At 47.5% G+C, this 18,461-nt stretch overlaps 1 protein-coding gene across 1 annotated transcript in view; it reads right to left on the bottom strand.

Annotated features, from left to right (window-relative positions):
• BCR (BCR activator of RhoGEF and GTPase) overlaps positions 1 to 18,461 on the bottom strand; it is a 99,076-nt gene that overhangs the window by 28,842 nt on the left and 51,773 nt on the right. Inside the window, exons 3-8 of the mRNA XM_036392968.2 lie at positions 12,311 to 12,415; positions 11,618 to 11,803; positions 8,040 to 8,147; positions 6,598 to 6,658; positions 6,127 to 6,179; positions 5,640 to 5,780 (exon numbers count right to left, since the gene is read on the bottom strand). Coding sequence (XP_036248861.1) covers positions 5,640 to 5,780; positions 6,127 to 6,179; positions 6,598 to 6,658; positions 8,040 to 8,147; positions 11,618 to 11,803; positions 12,311 to 12,415 — 654 coding nt within the window. The remainder of the gene's footprint in view (positions 1 to 5,639; positions 5,781 to 6,126; positions 6,180 to 6,597; positions 6,659 to 8,039; positions 8,148 to 11,617; positions 11,804 to 12,310; positions 12,416 to 18,461) is intronic.

The raw sequence follows: 18,461 nt of genomic DNA, 5'->3' as shown, positions 1-18,461 counted from the left end.
GGATCAAGTCAGGAAATCTCTGCTCACTCACTACCAGCTTTTCTTGGAAAAGAGAACTTTCATTAGGGCAGGGTAAAACAGGCATGCCCCAGGCTGCTCAGCATCCGTGGAGCTGAGGAGGGGCACTTCCAGCAAAGGGGCACATCCTTTGCTGCACATGAGTCATCTTGTGGGAGGTTCAGCAGGTCAGAGGGAAACAATCAAAGGATTTCCCAATGGCTTACCAGATCCAAACCCCACAGTGTGGGAGCAAAGGGCACCTTCCTGGACCTCCTGACATGAGTCAGCCCATCCTCTCCCACCCTGGGGGAGCCAGCAGCCCCCTCAGACAGGGCTTGTGCCACCTCAGCTCTGCAGTTTTGGAACCAAGACTTTGGTCAACTCCTCCCACCCAGGGCCACCAACAGCTACTCCTTTCGTGGCTCCTGTTAAATGGGGTCTCCTGAAACACAAGGGTTTTTGGATGGTGAGCCTGCTGTACTGACATATAATAGCTCATGTGGGAAACCATCACTCTACCCAGAGTTACTCTGTTTGATAAAGTAACCAAAGGTGCTAAAGGTTTCCTAAAATACTCTGAAATAACACTGGCTACAGAAAGACCAAATAAAGATCCAAGAGAACATAAGGTTAGGGTGATAGGGTGACAGTGGCAGGAAAGTGGCAGAGTGACCCCCTCTCTTCCACAGACAGCCCCCAAGTCTGGCAGGTGTCCTGCACAGGAGCTCAGCTCAGCTTCAGAAAGATGTTCCAGGAATTGTGGGAGAAAAGTCTTGATAATAGAGTGAATTAGGATCATCTTTAATCTCTCACACAAGGTCTGTGCTGTTAACTTCAGTGGCTCTTGCAAAGCTCCTGTACTGGTGCAATATGAGTTCCACGTCTCTTTTCTAGGCCCTGCTTTTCTTTGCATGTTTTCATCTGCTTCTTCTCCCACCCACCTCAGTGCTCTGAACAAAAGAGCTCTCCCTGTACCTTTCCCAGAGCTTGGTTATCCTCTTTGGATTGCCTATTGCTGTCCTCCTCCTCCTCTTACCTCTGTCACTGAGCATCTTCCCCTCCTCTGCTACCAAGCTCACGACTACCTGTGTGCTCATCTATTCATCCTACAGTGTTTTCGTGCTGTTTGCATATGATAAATCCTGCTGCTGTCACAGACTGATTAACTCCAGGAAGTGTGGCCAGCTTGTCTGAGGCACATGACAAAAAGTGGAATTAAAAAACCTACTCAAGCAGCCCCACAGCTGCACAAAAGGCCACCTCCCCACTTGTGTGCTGAGGAAGGAGCTCATCCCATGTGCTGACAGCAGAGGCCTGCAGCGTGCGTGGGTGAGAGCCCCAGGAAGGGCTGGGACATGTGTGAGGCACAGGGAGGAGGGGAAAACCAGGAGATGGGTATTGGCACATGGCAGTGAGGAAGAGGTGGTTTGGCTTTCTGCAGAGCGTAGGAAGAAAATGATTCCTCGTGTGTGTAAGTGTGTTGCAAGACCAGCACTGCAAAAATAAAAAAAAAAAAAGTGATGCTCTGCCTAGGGAGTTAAACTGGCTGCTCTTTGAGCATTTTAATGGCCTCTCTTTCTTCTTCCCAAAGCTCCTGTCACCAGGAGCTCTCTGGCTCCAGCTGTAAGACAGAGTGCGAAGCAGCCAAGATAATTTCTGAGTGCTCTATTGCCAACATCTGCCCAAGGCCTCCAGGAGCAGTAGGCACCAGGCCCCACGCTGTGCATGGCTGTGTCCAAGCTTCACTTCCAGCTCTTCAAAGGCTTCAGTTTGCACTTCTGCTCCCTTGCACACGTCCCTTGTGCTTTCCCTTCTCTAGCAGACTTGGTCCTCTGCAAAGTCAAACAGAAGCCTAAGGCAATGCTAGCCAGTCCCTTGACTGCAGTTTAAAACCAGATTTAGAAACAGCAGAGCAGCTTGCCAAGCAGCCTCTCCTCTCCAGGGCAAGGACAAAGGTGTACAGTAGCACAAGCAGATCTGTGATGTGATCTACTGGGCTTGTTCCCAAAAATGCTGTCAGCTCCCTTGTGTCTGGACTGGTGCTGATGAGACCAGACATGAAGCCACTCAGCCAGCAGTCACCCAAAACTCCAGGCTCCTTTCCTCTGTGCTGCTGTGGGATCACACAAACATCAGTATGAACACTTCAGAGAGGGTGGGAGAGCATGGCCAAGGCAAGGCAGAGTGGCAGCCACCACACTCAGGCTGGTCTGAACTGCCCTGCAACAACACTCTGCAAAGAGCACGAGAGGAGCAGCAGTCAAGAAAGGGACCACCAAGTGAACTCTGCAATTTTTTGCTGTTTCATTAATTCCTGCTTTGCACAAATGCACTGAATTAGCTGGAAACACCAGCCTTGACCTCTGGCAGGCCAAGACACAAGCACTACAGTCATTTGCATCTGGGCTTAGCTGAAAAAAACCCAACATGCAGTACCTAGAGCTGCTCTGCTAATAAGCCTAGAGAAGGTTATTACTGCCCTCCTGCACATAACAGTGGCACATCCTTCATCCCAATGCATTTGTTTTCCTTCTTCCCCAAGGCACCATCCCCAGCAGAACCTTAACCTCATTCCTTATTTAAACCAAGACAACAGTGGTGCAGAAGGATCAGCAGTGACAAGAAGATGCCTCTTCCATGCCCCCAAGGGCTGGGTGACTCTCCACCACTCACAAGGCACAAAGTACAGGGCTACTTAGATTCCCTCCCCCTCCATGCATTTGCTTGGTTCTTTGGAGGGTTAGCAAAGTGGGTATCTGTAGATAATTCATTAAAAAAAAACTGTAAAAAAGGTAAAACAATGAAAGTAGAAAGAGGGGATGAAAATAAGGGAGCAGGAGAATGTAGTGGACCAAGGTGAATGGAAACAGAGCCCAAAGGCCAGAGACGCCCCCTGGCTCCCCTGCGTTGCCAGGCTGGGGCTGAGGCTCTGCTGGCTCCTCTGTACCGTGGCCCTCAGCAAAGTCTGCTACAGTCAGCAAGGACCCAACTCTGTTCACAGGCTCCCTGCACCAACCTTGCCTTCCCTGCTGCAGCTCGTTCTGGCCCTCTGGGCAGGGATTTTACTCCCTTTGTTCCCATCTCTTTGCGCCACCTGAAATACTCATCCAGCCCAGCAAATCACACCACACGACAGAAAGCTCCCAGTTCCTATGCATAGGTCTAGATCAGAACAAAGCCTCTGGAGCTCAGCAGAACTGGGGGGCTGGAGTGCAGGATGGACACCTGGCAGCACACAGGGAGCCCAGCAGGCAGGGCAGGCTGAGTCACTGCTCCCAAAGCAGGGAATCACCTCTGCAAAACAGAACAACTCTGTGCTGATGAGCCTGTACTCTCTCCTGACCTGCACTCCCCTCCTTAGCAGCCTGTCACTAGGGAGATTAACAACTGGCTGCTTTCCCCCAGTTCAAAGCAATCCTGAAAAAAAGAGCTGGAGCAAGAGGCTGGCAAAGGAGATTTGATTCCTCCCCACAATACACTCAAAAGGAAAAAATATTCCACATAAAAGGCAAGGACTGTGAAAAAAGATAACTGAGATCAGCACCTAAGCAATACATGAGAGGAAAAGGCTATTTTACCCTCCTTCCTTTCCACCAAGGAAACTTCAATGGGAGGAAGACAAATAATGAAAAAAGCCATCAAAGCAAGCTGGTGATTCATTAAAATAAAAAATGCATTATGCATTGAGAGCAGTCAATTAGGAGATGCAATCCACACACTGTCCTGTCACCCCAGGGGGAGCACCAGCAAGGCGAGTGGGAGGAAAGGATAAGTAGAAAAGGAAAGATTTACAGGCATAAACAAAACCCAGTTATGACCCCAAGCTGAGCAGCCTGTAGGAAGGAACAGCCATCACTAACCCACACAGAGTGGCTGGGAGCAGATTTGTGTTTCTGCATTACTACATGGAGAGTGAACACACCTACTCTCAGGACACAGAGGGTTCAACTGGGGCACTACTGCTTTGATAGAAGTGGGATATTGGTGCCAAATGACTAAAGAAAATATTCATGGTCAGATTCCCAGAGTGGAAGGGAAGTCCTTGTCTTCCCTGGGCTCAGGAAAAGCTGTGTGCAGTGAGGAGGGGCACAAAGGCTTCCCAGTCCCCTTAACACCCCCACAGCCCTCTCCTCTGGTATGTCCTCTTCCTCCCTCCCCACATCCTACCCAGAGTCACTGCAGGACCAGTGAGAGTGTGAGCAGGCCTGCTGAGCCTGTGCCTCCCCTCCTGCTTTCTGAGACCTGACAAATACTGCTCCAAAAAGGCATCAGCAGGATCATCCTCCTGAGCCCCCTCCCCTGCCTGGGCTCTGGCACCTCATTAGGATTCTGCATGACACGTTTCAAAGGCTGCATCCCTCACGGAGATGCTGACAGACAAGCAGAGAACACAAACTGCTCCCTCCCCTGCGAGGGGCATTCTAGCCTGTGCTTTCTGCTATGACTCAATCAGCAGCCACTTTAACGAGGCCATCCCCTGTCACTGAGGCACTGGTGACTGATGGCTCAGCTTCTGCCTCAGCCTCCAATTGCTCAGCTGGCCCTCCTCTTCTTTTCTCAGCTGGAAGTGTCCTCAGTTGACAAAATGAGACAATGAGCAAGACTTGAAGGACAAAGTGCGCCCAATTCCCAGAACTGCAGCGTCCAGCAAACCTTTTGTCAGCTAAATATCAGGTTAACAGCTAAAAGCAAGCATGTTTAACTGTCAGGATTTGGGAATAAATCATGAAGGTTCACAGTATCTTAACAATCTCCTGGGCTTTGCAAGAGATGTTTTTGTACAGGGTAATTTGGGTCACTGCTGATCAGCCCATGTCTGGAATGCTGCCACAGCTCTTCCTGCACCTTTACTATCTGAGCTGCTTCTCTCTGTGTCCAATCTCCTACATCCTTCCCTCTCAACCCTTCTGCCAGTCCTGGCCTTTCTTTATCAGGAGGGACTGAATCCCTCTTTAATGGACTTACAAGGCAGCTGAATCAACCACTGAGGAATGCAGACTCCACCACAGAGAAGCTCCATGGTCTCCCTGCACAACAGTGCATGCAGGTGAAGGATCTGCACATCTCAGACCTTTCTGGGTGCAGTGCAGCTCCTTGCAGAGCTGAAAAGGGTTATATTTATTACACTCCCAGAGTCAATCATCTCTCTGGCATTCCCAACCCATTCCATTTGTTTTGCTTTCCAGTCATATTTACAACACTCTCCTTTAGAATAAAGATGCAGAAAATTAATTTTATGGTGAAAATTAAGATGCTGGAAAACAGCTTTTCCTAATCTTTCATGACTTCTGATGTTCCCTCAGCTTTTTCTCCTCCTAGGCTTCCCATTTGGTTCCAGTTTGCAGGTAAAATACAAACCCATTTAGTGCATGGCAATGTGCATCATAGGAATTACGTATGACAAATGATTATAACAATGCTAAAGACAAAACTCTAATCACACTTTTCCTCTTGGTTTCCAAACTGTTTTCGGAACAGAAAACAGAGGGAGCTGTACCACATCCTTTAGAGAACAAGGACATTGGATAAACTGTATCTTAGCAACAAACAGCTTAAGAGCATAACTTCCTAGTCAGCTCTACAGAAAAGACATAACCAGTATTTAGAAACTGAGAAAATAACAAGACAGGAAGACTCACCTCCCCTTTCTTTACAGTCATGGACTGCCTGCGAGGAGTGATCTCCTCGTTGATGCTGGAGAGGAAGTTCTGCGAGATCCGCAGAGCATCCTGCAGCAGGGGGTGGTCAGGGTGGCTCACAGGGGTGTGCTTGAGCAAATCCTGGCAGAACACAGACAGAGAACACAGTCACAGGCAGCACTGGATGGCAGGAGAGCCCGAGCACCCTACTCAGAGCTGCAGGACAGGATGCTCCAGCTTCTTCATGCAGATGAGGGCAAGGCTTTATCTCTAGATAAAGATAAAAATACCCTGCACTTCTTGGTGACATCGCTGCAAAGATAGCAGCATCCTACCCATAGACTCCATCTCCTTGGTGTAAAGGGAAGTGGCTCTTATGCAGCTCAACAGGTTTATTTTTGCAGTCCTGCAGCTCCATGGAAAATCTGAAGGTCGAAGAAAACAGGACAGGGGTCTAAAATTTGAAAACTCCCCTTCAGACACTTACATGCAGGACAAGTGTGCTGCGGGTCACTCGATCCACTGGCTTGTACAGCAGAGCTGTGGAAACAAAGCAGCAGGAATATCAGGAAGAGTGAGTGGGGAAGCTCCTTCTAGCATGGGCTGTCTTCCACTCATGTGCACGAAGACAAGCACTGTGGAACCTGATCTTGACCAGGCTCTCTAAATGCCCCCATAAACCCATCACTGCTGGGGGTTGCATTTGTGCAGATGCTCTCTTAAAATCACAACAGCCCAGTGGCTGGGCTGGCTTTGCACAAAGGCACTGCTGAGGTTTGAAGCCAGGAGGCACTTCCCCATGCAGGCAGCCTACTTAGCAAAAAGGAACTGACTTCCCAGGCAGAGCCAGCAGACCCCATAACTTTGCAGCATTAGAAAAGAAAAAGAGAGGGTGGAGGTTTGGCAACAGCCTCCACACAGTCCTGACAGACCAGTCTCCTCTCCATGGATCACTCACTTTCCAAGGAATTTTTTGTCGTCTGATCTTTAGATTCCTTTGTGCTTCTGGCCTTTAGATTCTGAAAGAAAAAGAAAACCCCTGTAGCAGATGGTGAATCACCTTGAAATGTCACATGGGAACACAACAGACTATCTGCTCCTCCAGGGGAAGGCCTAGGTGTGAAAGGAGAAGAGCCCTACCACAGTTCAAGTCAGTGATGGAAATGACTTTCCTTCTTGGTAAATGCACCACTGCCATGTCACAGGCACCCCACACATCTCAAATATTAAACAGTGTTCTTAGGAGCACCTGTCAATAGACATGCAGCAAAGCAGGGAACCACCTACAGCAATGGGGATGGGGGAGCTTTTAAATCACCTGCAGAAAAGAGATGTCCATAAGCACACAGCCACTGCCAGCAGCAATAAATAAAGTACAGCACTGGCACTCAATACCCTCAGGTTACACTTCTTACTCCTGTACTCAGAGCTGGGTGACCTTGGACACGTCAGCTCTTCCACAGCAGCACAGGAACACTGTCTGTGACTCTGCTCTCTGCCATGGGCCATGCCATGCATTAAAATGCTCAGCTCCAAAATTCTCACCAGGACACAAATGCAGAAGTACCATCATTCCAAATACAGTAGATACTGGCATGATTCAGAATTATTTGTCAGAAACAGCAAAACTGAGAGATCATATTTTACCTCTTTCTCATAAGTCTCAAGGGACATGTGATATAGAATGTACTCAGGAGTTTTCTCAGAGCACTAAACGCCCTCAGCTCTGATGATTTATCTGATTGTTTTTAAGGAGACACATATGAAATTCATGTTTTCCTGGCAACTGAGTTCTTCAAGAAATAACCACTGCAATATAAAGAGTCAATGAGACCATGCACTGCAGGGAAAGCTGATGGTCTGGGAAGCCTGAAAAAATATTCAAAATGCTTTGAGACAGGTACTCCTCTGTCAGGGAGGAAATCAGAGCAGGCCAAAGAATAGTATTATAGATTTATGGTTGACACATTTGCCTTTTTCATGAGAGAATTACCCTCTCCTCTCCATGCCAGTGAAGCCTGCAATCCCACTGACAGCCACAGTGCAAGCCATTAAGGATGGCTTTTATACCACAGCCAGAATCATCATTAGCAAGAGAAACATTTGAGAAACTCACATGGAGCTTTCCCTTCTAGTAATACATGAAGGTGGCACAGAGCTGGAGAAGTTCAAAGCAATGCCAGTTTCTAGCAGATTCCCTGGGTGGGGACAGCACACAAAGGCTGTGTCTGTGACCAGCCCAGGGTACAATTCAGTGTAAGGACACGAGCTGAGTCTGTGGGAGCTCACAACTCCTCCAGAAGTCAGGGCTGCAGAGGTACTTGGAGAACAGACAGGAGTGACATGGCAGGGCATTAGTCAGAGCCAGACAGCTCGTGTGTCTGAGCACCGTGACATTACCTCAGAGATTTCAGCAAACTGAGCATTGGCTTGGCAGCATTTCTCTGCTGTCTCCATGGCAACCTCATAGTTATCCACAAAGGCCCGGTACACTCCCAGCTGGCTGGCCTGCAGGAAGCAAAACAAAATATAATAAATGCTGGGGAAAAAGACAGTTTGGGATGGTCAGGCTTGGTATCCAGTGACCAGGTCATGTTTCCTTCACACCAAGCAACTGCAGGGAATGCTGAGCAGGCCCAGAATGACATCTCTGACCTCTTAACTTTGTCCAACCAGCACTGCACCCAGTTCCACCCTATGCTGAACAAGTTTACTTGTGAAGGATGTGAAAACCTATTAGAGTGACACATCCTTATTTCTGACATCTATTTTCCCTTCTAAACTGCCAGATTAGTATCTATTAATATTGCAGCTCATTGATGTAACTGGAGCTGCTGGCTTTTTGCCACAACATATGAATCAGGGAGGAATGATTCAGCCCAACAGCACAAATGTGACCCCAGTAAGCTACTTGTTGGCCTTTGCATGGTGGATAGACTAAATCAAACCCAGATATTACCCATATCTGCCTTAGCGAGCATTATTATAAGGGCAGCAGAGGGCTGAAATGTTTGGATGGCAGTGACTGGTGCACTAGGTGACAGAAAATGGCACTTTTTTCCAGCAGAAGGAATATGGAATTGCTCCAGAAGAGGATGGAACAGGCCTCAGAGAGCAGCAGTAAGTCATTATTATCACAGAGTCTTAGCACTGATCCCGTTTGCTGACTTAGGAACTTCAGCCATATTCATGCCAGAGAACACAAGATCCAGCCTGGGAAATCCCTGGGTAGGCTCCAAGCTTGTCTGGAGTGCAGAGCTGGCTTGTGCTGCAGAGCTGGGCTGGGCACACCTGAGGGCAGCAGCCAAGGGTGCAGCAAGGGGACACTGCCAGGGGCTGCACTCACCTCAGCACTGCTGCAGCCCACGTGCAAGAGGCAGAGCAGCAACTTCCCCACTGCTCCTTCCCTCTCCTGCTCTCTCTCATAACCATTGTGCTCCCCACTCTCTGGGGAGCTTTGTGCCAGAGGTGATGGAAGACAAAAAGCCACTCCCAGGACAACATTCCCTGCACCAACTCAGTTAACAGGGCTGAGAAAAGTGAGCTATTTCCTAGGTAACATTTTACTGAAAGACTAGAAACCAATCTCAACCCTTACACAAAATAACACAGTTATGACTGAAGCTGAACTGTGCTCACTTACACCAGGGATGACCCCGGCAGCATGGAGAGAATGAGATCTGTATTTGCCACTGAGGCACCATCCTGTGAAGAAGCTGCTGTCAGAATTACTGCCCATTTGCAGGGCTTATGCCATTCAGATTTGGATGATGCCAGCTAACATGGCAGAGCTTTAAAGTTTCTCCATTCCCATGCAGCTCTTTCATTTCCTGCTACTCTTGAACAGTCTTTCTAAGCTTTCATTTTCCTCCTCTGAATGTGTCATCACAAAGACATCTTTTTCATTAAAAACTGAGCTTCCAATGAAAGCAATAATGCTCACACACCATTTTCATGCTGATTAATTTTTTTTTTCAATTAAAAAGAACTCACTGAAAATGAAACAAGAGTTGGTAGAAATGGTTGGCTTTTGGACATTTTTTGTTTCTGAGGCCTATCTGTGAGCATGTTTGCTAAATATGTCTTCATTTCTAAAAAGAGCTCTAAAGAGTTTCCTTTCTAGCTGTAAAAAAATATGCACAATATATTCTCCAAAAATGAGAAGCGTATTTCACTCCCACACGCCTGGCATCTTTTCTTTTTCTCAACAGGAAAAGGTGTAATAACAGTCAATTTGATGTTGCAAATAGATCATGCTTTGTGCCAGAACACACAGAATTCTAAAACTCTTTGCATCCACTATCTGTAACTTCAATCTACTGTGCTGTTTTTTGCGTGAGTACAGAAAATTCATGTCCCCAGGGACATTTGGATATTTCAGTGTTCATCATCAGGCTGCATGACATGACCACGAGTAAACAGTCTGCTCCAGAAGATTTGATGTACATCCAGTGGAGATGCCTTATAAAGCCTGATGTTCTTGCTGTCTGTCTCATCTTGCTGCTTCCCAGTGCCTGCCAGGAGTTATTAGCTTTATCTCATCCAACAATTCCCACCACTGCTCTACCAAAGCACCCGAAACTAAAGCTGCCATGCCAGCTCCAAGCCTCCTGCACTAGGGCAATTTGTTCCTTTGTTTCCAATGCTAATCCAACAAAATCATCAATTCTGTCACAAAGGCAGAAAAATCAGAGGAACGTAGGAGCAGAGGAAGGGCTGAACTCCTGCACCCGAGATCAGCCAGCACCAAGAAATGGTCTGAAACAAAAGCCTGAGTGTGTGTGCAGTGAGTAGAGGGCTGCTGGACAGCCCTGCAAGGAATACATTCAGGTCTTCTCCAATTAGTGCTATTCCCATTGCTGCACCACAATTCCAGGGCAGCTTGTGCCACTTCCAGCAGCATTCTGTGTCTGCTGCAGCACCCAGCAGCAGCTGGGTTTGTCCTCTCAAACCAGCTGCTCAAACTGCATACCATGAACTATTCACCAAGGCACCAACGTGACCCCTCCTGGCTAAAACATGCTGGCAGGGAAAAGCAGATTCCTGGATTTTCATCTTGAGCTGCTGGCATGTACAGAAAGCATCATCCTCCAGGCCAGCTCCCCCTGCTCCATAGGGGATGGGGCTGATGCTGGGCTACACAGCTGCTAACAATTGATGGACCCTGGTAAAGCACACTCCCCAGCCAATAAACCCCTCACTGGAATGTCACTCCTACCCTGAGAACCAGAGGCACCTCAGGAATGCAGAGCTTCTTTTCTTTTCTAAAAAGGAAAAAACAGCTCCTTTAATCCTTTGCTCTCTGCACATGCTAGGGGAGAGGCTGAAGGGGCCAAAAAAACCTCCTAGAATGCAAACAATTTGTCATCTGGCTCAGAAACTCAGCAATTTTAATTCAGCCTCAGGAATATGCTGTACGTGTCTTTGTCCTTTCCTGCACTCAGAATTTTGTTGAGGTTGCTTGGAGGATTCTCAGCTGCAGGTTGACTACATCAGCACAACAGCAAGGGGAACAGAAAGGCCAGGACAGTGGCAGAAAAGCAAAGCCAATGGTGATGACCAAAAATCAGCAAAGCACCAGAGAGAGAGGGAATGATGAGTGGGGGAGTTGCCACAGCAATGAGGAACACTTCACTGCTGATGTTCAGAAGTTCACTTGGTAATACTGCCACTCTCCCATCTCCATCTACAGGAAATGCTGCGAGGACTCTGCAGAAACTCTGGAGATTCAACATTTATGTGAAATTCTATTTATTTTACCACCAGAGCTTGCTGCAGTCTTTAATTAAAGACAATGAAAGAGCCACTTTTGCTGTAGGGCCTCCACTGCAGTGGCAAAGTGAGGAGGTGAGAAACCTCTCATCTATTCCAGCCACAGACTCTGATCCCTTTGGTGTCTGCAGCCACCAGAGGGAACCTCCAGCTCCTGTGAGATGGGTGAGGGGTACCAGCACCTTTGGTGATGGCAGCTGACTCACCAGCTTTTGGAAGAGGTCCCCAACACGCTGCTGGTGACTCCACTGCTGCACTCGGGGAAAGAGCCCATCATAGAATTCCTTGTGGATCTCATAGAGCTCAGGCACTTTGAAGAATATTGTCTCAATCTGCTGACTGGTCAGCACGGGCTGGGAGGTGGTGGCAGCAGCTTTCAAAGGCTTCATAGGCTGAAATGAGGAAAGAAAGAAATAATTATAAATAAACTATGAACATTCACCTTTGCCACACTGCAACACATCCCTCCATAGAGTTATTTTTCATCCTAATGAAAAGTGAGATTTGCATTGACACAACTCCTGAAAGCTAGACATGAACAAGGTCTCTCAGGAGGATCAGCCACCCCTGGCAGGTGGATTTTCCCTGGTTATTAATGCTGCAATTAAAATCCCTTTGCACTCCATTTCCCTGATCTCTGTTCAACAGTACATCAACATGTAATAATTAGCACAGGATACCTAAAGAGAGCTCCTGGATACTGCCACATTAACAACTCCCAAACTCTGCTCCATCCACTCCTTCCTGCAAGCCTCCCTCTCTACTGGAGGTGCAACAGGTACCTTCTGCACCCAGCAACTTGTAACCCATGGCATGTGGAGCTCAGGGAAACTCTGGACAGGAGCAGCAGTGAAAATTCAAGCCCCAGTGTTTGCACTGGCACCTGGCCCCAGCCTTACCAGCAGCAGGGCCTCCAGGTGGCTCAGGTAGGTTTCCTCACTGGCAAGGATTCCTGACAGGACCCATTTTCTCATCTCCAGGCCTTTCTCCAGGTCTGGCTCACTCTACAAAGAAATTGTTTAGGAGAAAAAAAATTTTAAAAATTAAGAGCAGGTTGCAGGGAGAGTAAGAAAAAACCCCAAGAATGAGGACAAAGAGTACAAGACCATTCAGTTGATCAGAGCACACTTGCTTTTTTGATTTACTTTCAGACTAAAAACCAAAACATCCACTTGTGATGAGCATCTTGTTTCTAGAAATATGCAAACATAGAACACAAAAGAAAAGCATAAAGAAAACATAAAGAAATTTTTATTTACTAGCAACTAATACCACTTAGATTATTTACAGTTTGCAGCTTTAGTCATCCAACTGTGGTGTCTCAATTAGGTGCCCAGACCTCTTTACAAAATTCAAAACATGGAACTTAAAAATTCAGAATTCATCCTCCTAAACAAATGTTAGGGCCCCTGTTCTGTGCAATGCCCTCCCTCCTTCCCCAGGGGCTCTCCAAAGCTGTGTTTGTGAGCAGACAGGATCTCTGCTCTGCCCTCCCCAGGTGTGCACAGCCTGACCTGGCTCCCCAGGGCTGCTCTTCCTCCCACTCCCCTCTATTCCCTGAATTATTTTTCAGTGCCACCTAGCACAGTGCCTGTTGTTAGTGAGAGGATGGAATAACCAGCATGGCTTGGAATGCACATGCTGATTTTCTTATTGGGATCCCATGAAGGAGTTCTTCACCAGAACAAGTGAAGAAAGAGAGGGGGGAAAGGCCCCACATAACTGCATTCAAGGGCTAATGGGGAAGACTTGCATGAAGTGGGAAGAGAAGCAGTAATCCCTTCTGCTGAATTTCAATTACCCTTCTTCTCAAAACTGTTACCTGAAAAGTGTTTAACCTGATAAAGTGAAACTGAGTCTTTCCAAAAACTCTAGAAAAAATTGGCCAAGCAATAAAGGTTATAAATAATGAGAAACATCCCCCTTTCACAGAGTCCTATTCCCAGTTCTTTTTATTTCTGTCATTCACAGAAATAGCATCTTAAAACTCTTGCAGCCTTTTTATGTTGTTAAATGTCTCTAAGAATAGAGTCAGAAGTTGGCTCTGAAAGGGTACATGCTTTTCAAGGGATTTGGGTAGGTTTTTTGGGGCTCCATCCTACTCTTAATATCCAGAGGAATCTTCAGCTTTTGATTTCACAGTGGGAGGATCAGGAAGCAGAGCAGTACACTCCACTCTAGTGACTGAACATACAGCCCCACAGCTGCCCCCCAAAAAGCTCCACTTAGTTTAGGGTCCTCTGCAGAGGTACAGATGAGGTACCTGGGCTAGAGGTTCAGTTTGCAGGAATTATCACATCCTGTGACTTTGAGCCTACGCACAACACAAAGAAAGAAACAGATCCTCACGCTCCCAGATATTTCTGGATTCTGTCTCATCAATAACCATCCTGATTTTCAAACAGTTTCATTAAGTTTCACAAGCTGTATTCTAGCCTAAAAGACTTGCAGCAACTACTTCGTAAAAATTTTGCAAGGTGTCAAATGCCACCACCACCTCTTAAATAAAAGTGGCAGACAGAAGCTGTTCTAAGGAAATGAGTAAGATTTACACACACATTAGGTACTACATGGAAAGAAGAACTTCTCTTTGCAGCCCACCCTTCAGTGGCATTCAGTAAGAACCACAGTGCCTTTTAAAATCTTGAAAGGGCATCTCAAAGGCGGCAGAAATTTGTAATTCACCAGTCAGTGTTCAGAAGACTTCAGAAGAACACAAGTGACAAAGTCCATGGTAAAATGAACACTGCACCAGACTGTGCATCCATGGCCACCTGTGTGACTGGCATGGAAATGTTCAACAGGGCTGTGACCATCCCTTATGGACTCTGTGCCAGGAGTGCCTGGATGCCCAGCTCATGGACCACTTTCTAAGGCATGGTACACACACATAATCAAGACAGGCAGCCCCAGGATGGTTAACAAAGATTGCCTTCATCCAAAGAGGAAGGGATGTGGCAGCCCTGGTGCAAGAAAAACACAATTGCTCTTGGTTTCCAGAGATGTCTTACAACACTTACAAAAGAAAAAGTGCAGCTACACAAAGAAGCATTGAGAAAAACTAACAGTGCTCTAAAGTCTGCATTGCTGAGGATGAGGTAAGTGGTCAATATTGACACAGCACTATAATTATCTTTACCAGGTTCTCTTGGAGGAGGTGAGGATTTAAAAACCAGCTGGGCGTGTTTGTAACATCTGTAAAGAGCAGCACACAATGATAAGTTATTGAAATGACTTAAACTTGCCCATCATGACAGTGGCACACCAGTTTTCCTTCAAGCACTGAGAACAGTTTTCTGTTCACAAGAAAAAGCTTTAATTTACAGGCCAGCCCTTGCTGGGCACCGTCAGCTGACAGAGAGGCATTTTCTGCCAGAATGTTAATTTCCTCCTTTAAGAGATGCACTTTCAGAGAGACAAACATCTCCCAGGACACACTGCAGGCCTTCCTTCCTGCCCATTACCACAGGGGCACTGTGCAAAGTCCACGGATTTGTCCTAAGCCTTTGTTAACAGGGGCATTTGTCCAAGTGTGATGCTTGCAGGAGTGCAGCCACAGGACCCAGGGCAGGCACTGGCTGCTTTATGCTCTGCACAGCAATTGCTCAAGAAACCCTCAGGGGAGTTGTTCCAACAATCACAGGGCACATTACAAGATCTCCAATGCAGTACCTCGAATTTACATACAGCTTCCTCCAGAGTGAAAAGATGATCCCCTGCTCCTGCTGTGCCAGGGATCAGTGCAGCACCAGGGAGCTGCTCTGTGCATTGTGCTGCTGCTCCTGTTCCCTCCCGGGAGCTGTGTCCTGACAAGAGCTCCTGCTGAGGGAGGCCTTTGCTCAGTGTCAGCTGGGGCTGATGGAGCACCAGGAACATCTGGAAAACAGCCCCTGTGCTGCTTCAGCCTCAGAGTACTTTTAAGTCACACATGTTAAGAAACGTACTCCAAGACTCAGAAATTCACTTGGTGCCAAAATCAGGAGGAAGAAGAGTAAGTTATTAATTTGGTATTACAACATTCCTCACTTACAGACCTGGGAGCAGGCTCACTGCTCACCCAGACCAGCAGAGCAGTGAGCAGGCACAGACTGTGGCATTGGCCTCCCATGCTGCCCACAGCAGCCAAGCTGTGATGCACTCTGGGCCAAGGGCATTTCTGCTTTGCCTGTGTCTGGCACAGAAGGGGAACAAAGAGCAACACTGATTCCAGCAGCCTCACTGCCCTCTGTTCCTGCTCTCCAGCCAGGACAGCCAAGAGGGAACATCCTGGGCATTGCTGTCAAGCTTCCCACCAGTACAGGGAGACCTGCCAAGGCTGAGGACTCCTTTCCCCTTCCCTGGCAAGAAGGGAGCAGTCTGAAATCTTGGAGCTGCTTGTGGCAAGTGGAGGAGCTGGAACCACAGCTACCAGACCAAAGAGGATGGGGAAAACACACCTATAACCAAAGTGCAGATGGGATGTTCCCAGCAGGAAGTGGGAGCAGCCTGCATTGACAAACTCCAAGCACTCAGCAGGGAGTGCCAGGTGGTCAGCAGTCCAGCCCATGCTTCCTCCCCAGCTTGGTTAGCCTGTTTTCCACTTGCACAAGTCTGACTGGTATTTCATGCTCTGACTGTCCCTGCCTCTTTGATGCCAGCATCCATGTGTAGCCTTTCTCCACGGCCCTCCCATCTTCTGGCTGCCTCTCTACCCACATTTCAGAATAAAGCTTACAGAGCTGTACCAGGGCAGCACTCAGAGCATTCCTGTCTCCCTGCTGTGGGAGCTGTGAGGACCAAGCACCCAGCCAGACCTGAACAAACAAGGCATCAGTGCTTTGCTTCCACTCCTCGTGAGCTACATTAAAAAACCACCAAAACAATAAGGAAGGTGGAAAGCAGGCTACAGGAAATTACACAGGTATCTCATGCCCATAAGATCCCAGTGTTCTCCTCTCTTCTCCATTGGGTGATGCTTTTTGCTATTCCAAAGCCTTAAAAACCAAAAGATTGAGTCACAGTGCAATCTTGCAACCTGAAGCACGGCCAGTGAGAGGGGTTGGAAGCTCTGGAGATATCAGAGAGCACATATTTGATATCTGGAGATATCAGAGAGCACACCCTGGCCCCGAGCCATGGCTGGGCTGGATGTGTTTACAGCCTGTCAGCCTAAGTGCTTTAGTTTACTAACCAGCTTGGCATCCTGTGCTGTGTTCAATTACTGTGAGGTTGACATTCACCAGCTCCGAGCTTTAGACAGATTCAGCTCCTCCTGACTCTGGTTAAAGAGCTCAGGGCTGCCAGGTTCTTGTTTAAATTAACAGCAATAATTGTTTTCTTGCAAATGTTAGCAGAGCACAGATTAAGAATCCAGAAACCACAATATGTAAGGTTTTGCAAAGAGCTTGCTGCTGACACAGCTCTTTTAAGAGAATCGGGGATTCAAAGTGGGTGTTTAAAAGGCACTTTAACTCTTCCTTTGGTACAGGCTGTTCATACACCATGCAATGAATGTGTTCAAAGGAAGGTTTCCCATAAGGACAGCTCACAATCTCATACAGAAGCTGCCAGCTTACCAAGGAGAAAAATATTCTGTTCAATTTTTCAAGTGTAAATATGTTTGAAAGCTTCTGCTGGAGGTGTCTCATTGTCCTGGTGATATTAAATGGGGCAAATTCTGTAATCAAGCCAATCATGCTCCATGTGGGGAGGGGAAGCAGCAGGGAGAGGAGCCAACATTATTTATAACATCAGTACTGGTGTGCCAGCTCTCCTCAGGAAGGGCTGACATCCAGGCAGAGCCTTAAGGAGCAAAGAATTGAGAATAAAAAGGAAAAGCTTCATCTGTTGGGGGTGGTGAGGGGAAAGTGACAGTAAAACAAAACAAACAAACCAATCAAATACTGAGAGGAAGAAAGGATGATTAGGAAATGCTGGAGGAGGAAGGACAAGCTAGCAAAAGTAGTACCAAGAGGAGCAGTAATCCCATTTACTGTGTAGCTTCAGAGGTCAGCTTCCTGCATCCCCTTGGGACCAAGCTAGGAGCAAAATCCACAACCTGCTCTGCCCCAGCCCTGCTCTTGCTGAGCTGGCAGACAGCAGAACAAAGGGATCTGATCTGAGGACAGGCAGTGGCTGCCAATGCTGCACCAACCATGGACACACAGCAGAAAAGGAAAGAGAAATTCGACCTGAAAGCCTGTAAGTGCCAGCCAATTTCTCCCCCAAACAGAACAGACAGTAGGAAGTAGTAGCAGGAGTTTAGCACCCCTGCCTCCCTTGCTTTGATATATGCAAGATTGGAAAGATCTGTTTTGTCAAAAACTCATCTTCTAAATTCCTGAGAAGGGACTCTCCTCATTTCCTGGGGCAGTGGAATGAGCTTTGCTCTTCCACTGCCTGCCCTGCCCCCTCCACAGAGCCCTGTGCACATCCCTGAGCTGCCTGTGCTGGGGAGCATCCTCCAAGGCCTTTCCTACTTCTGCAGCCTCTCCTGGATGAGGAGCAGCACAGGGTGACAGTGAGTGAGGGTTCCCCTCTCCCAGCCCTCTCTGGCCTCCAGGCTGCCAGCCACCCCTCCAGAACCCTTCTCCTCTGAAGGCTGTCACTCACTGAGTCTCCAGCTGTCCCTACACCTCCCTGTGGCCTCACACTGTACCAAGCTCTCCCTCTGTCCTCCTCTAACTGTATCCAGGTATTTTCTCTGCTCTTCACCCTCACAGACACATTCTCTCTCTTTCTGGGAGTGAATTATCACTATTTTTTACCAACAGTCTGACACCTTCTGAAGCTACCAGCGCTGTCTTATTTGGCAAACATTTGGGCTGACATTTTCCAAGAGAGATTCCCAGAATTTCTGTAAAGTTCAATCATAACAGTTCAGCTGCTACAGAAAGGAAGGTTTGGGAAAATTTAATCTCTCCTCAAGTTAAATAAACAAACATCTTAAGCATTAGTGGAACCTATTTCTCCTTTTTCCATTGTCCCTGTAGGCTTGCTTGAGAGCAGAGTTTGGCAAAAGCACTGGTTTATGGCAGGACATGCATCAGCAGCCCAGCCTGAGACTCCAGA

This window comes from Molothrus ater, chromosome 18, assembly GCF_012460135.2.
Source record: "Molothrus ater isolate BHLD 08-10-18 breed brown headed cowbird chromosome 18, BPBGC_Mater_1.1, whole genome shotgun sequence".
Taxonomy (NCBI): domain Eukaryota; kingdom Metazoa; phylum Chordata; class Aves; order Passeriformes; family Icteridae; genus Molothrus; species Molothrus ater.
Note: the sequence above shows the minus strand (reverse complement) of the source record. Positions and strands in the feature narration are given on the sequence as shown.